We start from the raw sequence: 4,868 nt of genomic DNA on the forward strand, positions 1-4,868 counted from the left end.
GAAAGAGGGGGAGGCCTTCAACGAGATGGATTGATACAGTGGCTGCGATGATGGGCTCGAGTATAGCAGGGATTGTGGGGCTGGTGAGGGATCGGGCAGTGTTTCGTTCTGCTGTGCATGGGGTCGCTATGAGTCGGAAACGACTCGACGGCACTTAACAACAACAACAACAAGGCATTTGACTATTAACCAGAAGGCTGGTGGTTCAAACCCACCAGCCACTCCTCAGAAGGAAGGTTACGCAATCTACTTCAGTAGTAATACCGCCTTGGAAACCCAAGGAGGGGTCGCTATGAGTTGGATCCAACTCAATAGCAGTGAGTTTTTTTTTTTTTTTTTTTGGTTTTCCACCAATTTTGGGCCCTCTGATGGCATAGTGCCTAAGACATTTGACTGCTAACCAGAAGGCTGGTGGATCAAACCCACCAGCCACTTCTTAGAAGGAAGATTGGGCAATTTACCTCTGTAGGGATTACTGCCTCAGACATCCAAGGAGGGGTTGCTCTGAGTCGAATGGACACGAGGGCAATAAGTTTGGTTTTTTAGTTCCACCAATTTTCAGTTTCCTAGTGCTCCTCTCTGGTAGTGTAGTGCCTAAGGCACTTGACTGCTAACCAGAAGGCTGGCAGTTCAAACTCACCAGCCACCCCTTGGAAGGAAAATGGGTCAATCTACTTCCCTAATGATACTGCCTCAGAAACCCAAGGAGGGGTTGCTATGAGTTGGGCCCGACTTGATAGCAAATAACAACAACAGTGCTCCTCTAACAAAAATGCCACTACTGGGTGGCTTAAAGACCAGATATTTATTTTCTCACAGTTCAGGAGGCTAGAAATCAGAGTTCAGGGTTTGGCTCCAGGAGGAGATCTTTGTCTATTTTAGCTTCTCAAACCACAACAAACTCACTGCCATTAAATGGATTCCCACTTATAGTGACCCCCGTTGAGTTTCCTAGGTGGTAAATCTGTACGGAAGTAGATTCCCCAGTCTTTCTTCCATAGAGTGGCTGGTGGATTTGAACTGCCAACCTTCTGTTCAGCAGTCAAATGCCTTAGGCACTATTCCACCGGAGTTCTTTATTTCAACTTCTAGAGGTGGCAATTCTTGAAATTCCTGGGCTTAGAGATTCATTTGCCTCTCTTGTCATCAGACAGTGTCTGTCTTCCCTGGTGTCTTTGTATCTATCAAACAACAACAACACACTGAAACTCACTGCTAACAAGTCGGTTCTGACTCATAGTGACCCCTCCTTGGGTTTCTGAGGCAATATCTCTACGGAAGTAGATTGCCCAATCTTCCTCTCAAGGAGTGGCTGATGGGTTTGAACCACCAGCCTTCTGGTTAGTAGTTAAATGTCTTAGGCACTACGCCAACAGAGCTCCTTTGTATCTGTGCTGCTCTTTATATAACTCAGAAGTGATTAGGTTCAGGGTCCACCCTATGCTGATATGACCTCCACTGATTGGTTGATCTCATTATATTAGATTGCATTATGTATTAAAGGTGATCATGTTAGATTAGATTAGATTACATTCACAAGTATAGAGGTGACATTTTAACACATATTTTGAAGGCAGGACACTGTTCACTCTGTAACATTTTAGCTTCCAAAACTCACTGCTGTTGAGTTGGATCCAACTCATAGTGACCCCTCCTTGGGTTTCCAAGGCAGTATCACTATGGAAGTAGATTGCTCTGTCTTCCTTCCAAGAAGTGGCTGGGGGGTTTGAACTGCCAGCCTTCTGGTTAGGAGTCAAATGCTTTAGGCACTACATTTGATCTCTTTGAAATTCAAGTTCCTCCTCTGTAAAATGAGATTGGATTAGATGGCTTCTAAGTCTTTTCTTTGTCCTGTTGTTGTTAGGTGCCGTCATGTCATCTCTGACTCATGGCAACCCTATGTATAGCAAAACAAAACAGTATTGGGTCCTATGCCAGCTCCACGATCTTTGCTTTACCTGAGCCCATCACTGTAGCCACTGTGTCAGTCCATCTTGTTGAGGACCTTCCCCTCATTCATTGACCTTCCACTTTACCAAGCATGATATCCTTCTCTAGGGAATAGTCTCTTCTTACAACATGACCAAAGTAGGTGAGATGAAGCCTGACTATTCTCGCTTCCAAGGAGCATCCCGGCTACACTTCTTCCAGAACAGATTTTTTAGTTCTTTTAGCAGTCCATGGTACTTTCAGCATTCTTCGTCAGCACCACAACTCAAAAGCATCGACTCTTCTTCAATCTTCCTTATTCATTGTCCAGATCTCACATGCATATCTTTGTCCTAAAACTTATATATTTGAAGACTTTTAGTGCAGTGACGGGTTTTATTTGCATTATAGAGCAAAAAGATCATGATGTTTACATGTACTTATTTTATTGGTTTGCTTTAGATTGGTGCCATTGTTGGCGGGGCACTCCTTGTGGTGGTTGCAGTTGCTGCTGTGGTGCTGTCTAAAGGAGCTTGGAAGTCAGACTTCACCCTTCTGATCATCAGTTTCATCTTTCCTTTGATTGGCCATCTTGCAGGCTTTTTGCTGGCACTTCTTACCCAACAGTCTTGGCAGAGGTACAGTTAAATTATCCATAAACTTTTTTGAGGAAGGTAAATTAAACCCAATGCCACTGGCAGTCGTAGGAGACATGAAGGGTTTTGACATATATGGTGGATGGAACAGGACAACTGAGCATAAAGAGGGTGTTGTTATTGTTGTTATGTGCCCTCGAGTTGGACCTGACTCATAGCAACTCCTTGGGTTTCCGAGGCAGTATCACTATGGAAGTAGATTGCCCAACCTTTCTTCCAAGAAGTGGCTGGTGGGTTTGAACCGCCAGCCTTCTGGTCAGCAGTCAAGTGCATTAGGCACTACGCCACCAGAGCTCCTGAGCAGATCATAATTATCTATGTAAATTGTCGTTGTTGTTATTTGCCGTCGAGTCGCCCCCGACTCATAGCGACCCCTCCTTGGGTCTCCGAGGCAGTATCACTATGGAAGTAGGATTGCCCAACCTTCCTTCCGAGGAGTGGCTGGTGGGTTTGAACTGCCAGCCTTCTGTAAATTTAGCAAATGCTAAATTGATGGGAAGTTGAAATCTGTGAAATTAGAATTATAGTGTTGCAAAAATCTGGACACATTTTTCTTATTATTCTATTAATTAAGTACAAGGAGTGAGATGGTTTCATAAAATAAAGGAATCATTCTATATTTTATGGCATGGCATAATCAAGAGCAAAAAGCAAAGAACAAGAGAAGGAAGACAAACTTGAGAAATAAGATAGGAATTTGTCTTAAATATTATTGTAAGTTGGGGTGTATACTTTAAAAATAGTGTTAAATACTAAAAATTATAATATCCCATGCTGGTATGCCTATATGGAGATTAGTGATGTCTTACAATGATGGTAGCAACATAATGGTATAAATTTTCTGCAAGGAAATTTAGTGTTGTATCGTTGTTGTTGTTGTTGTGTGCCATCGAGTTGGACCCAACTCATAGCGACCCCTCCTTGTGTTGCCAAGGCAGTATCACTATGGAAGTAGATTGCCCCATCTTCCTTCTGAGGAGCGGCTGGTGGGTTTGAACCGCCAGCCTTCTGGTTAGCAGTCAAGTGCCTTAGCTATTATGCTACCAGAGCTCCTGTTGTATCAATAGCCTTATAAATATTTATAGCTGTTAACTCAGTGATTTTAATTTTAGGAATCCATCCTAAAGTTAGCACTACCAGATATACATATAAATATTGATGTGCTAAGATGTTAATTATGGCATTATTTATAAATATTAACATGGAAACAATTTAAATACCTAACAATAGGGAGATATTCAATACATGATTGTCTATAGGATATGTCTATGTGATCAATTTTAATGAGTTTTGAAGTTACTCAAGAGATAAATTTAAATTAAAATAGAATAATAGAGCAAAATTGGATATCCACTTGCAGAAAAATGAAATAAGATCCATATTTTACATTACATGGAGCCCTGGTGGCATAATGCCTAGGCATTTGACTGCTAACCAGAAGTCTGGTGCTTCAAACCTACCAGCCACTCCTCAGAAGGAAGACAGGGCAATCTACTTCCATAGTGATACTGCCTTGGAAACCCAAGGAAGGGTTGCCATGAGTCGGATCCAACTCGACAGTAATGCATACAAACAGTAACTTAAAATGGACCAAGGAACTAGATGATAAACTCAAAATTAGTGGAAGATAACATAGGGACAAAGCTAGGAGTCCTCATTTATGACATAAATACACTATCAAACATAACTAAAAATATACAAACATAGAAGATAAACAAGATAACTGAGACCTCCTGAACATCAAGTACTTATGCTCATCAAAAGACTTCCCAAAAGAGTAAAAAGAGAACCTACAGACTGGGGGAAAAAACTGGTGAGAATATATCTGACAAGAGTGTAATCTCTAAAATATATAGAAAATGTCAAACACCTCAACAACAAAAGGCAAATAGACCATCAAAAAATGAGCAAAGGATATGAACAGACACTTCACAAAAGAAGGCATTCAGGTAGCTAAAAAACACATGAAAACTGCTTGGGATCATTATCCATTGTTGTTGCTGTTGTTATGTGCCGTCGAGTTGGACCTGACTCATAGCAACCCCTTCTTGGGTTTCCGAGGCAATATCACTACGGAAGTAGGTTGCCCAAACTTCTGTCTGAGGAGTGGCTGGGGGGTTTGAACCACCAGCCTTCTGGTTAGTAGTCAAGTGCCTTAGGCACTACACCACCAGAGATCCTATTGTTGTTGTTGTTGTTGTTGTTATGTGCTGTCGAGTCAGACCTGACTCATAGCGACCCCTCCTTGGGTTTCCGAGGCAGTATCACTACAGAAGTAGATTG

The 4,868-nt window shown here is 41.9% G+C and overlaps 1 protein-coding gene across 1 annotated transcript in view; it reads left to right on the top strand.

The window, feature by feature from the left end:
* SLC10A6 (solute carrier family 10 member 6) overlaps window positions 1–4,868 on the top strand; it is a 55,577-nt gene that overhangs the window by 44,511 nt on the left and 6,198 nt on the right. Inside the window, exon 4 of the mRNA XM_007948837.2 lies at window positions 2,392–2,567. Coding sequence (XP_007947028.1) covers window positions 2,392–2,567 — 176 coding nt within the window. The remainder of the gene's footprint in view (window positions 1–2,391; window positions 2,568–4,868) is intronic.

Source organism: Orycteropus afer, unplaced genomic scaffold (assembly GCF_000298275.1).
Source record: "Orycteropus afer afer isolate SDZICR_OR568_19922 unplaced genomic scaffold, OryAfe1.0 scaffold00227, whole genome shotgun sequence".
Classification (NCBI taxonomy): domain Eukaryota; kingdom Metazoa; phylum Chordata; class Mammalia; order Tubulidentata; family Orycteropodidae; genus Orycteropus; species Orycteropus afer.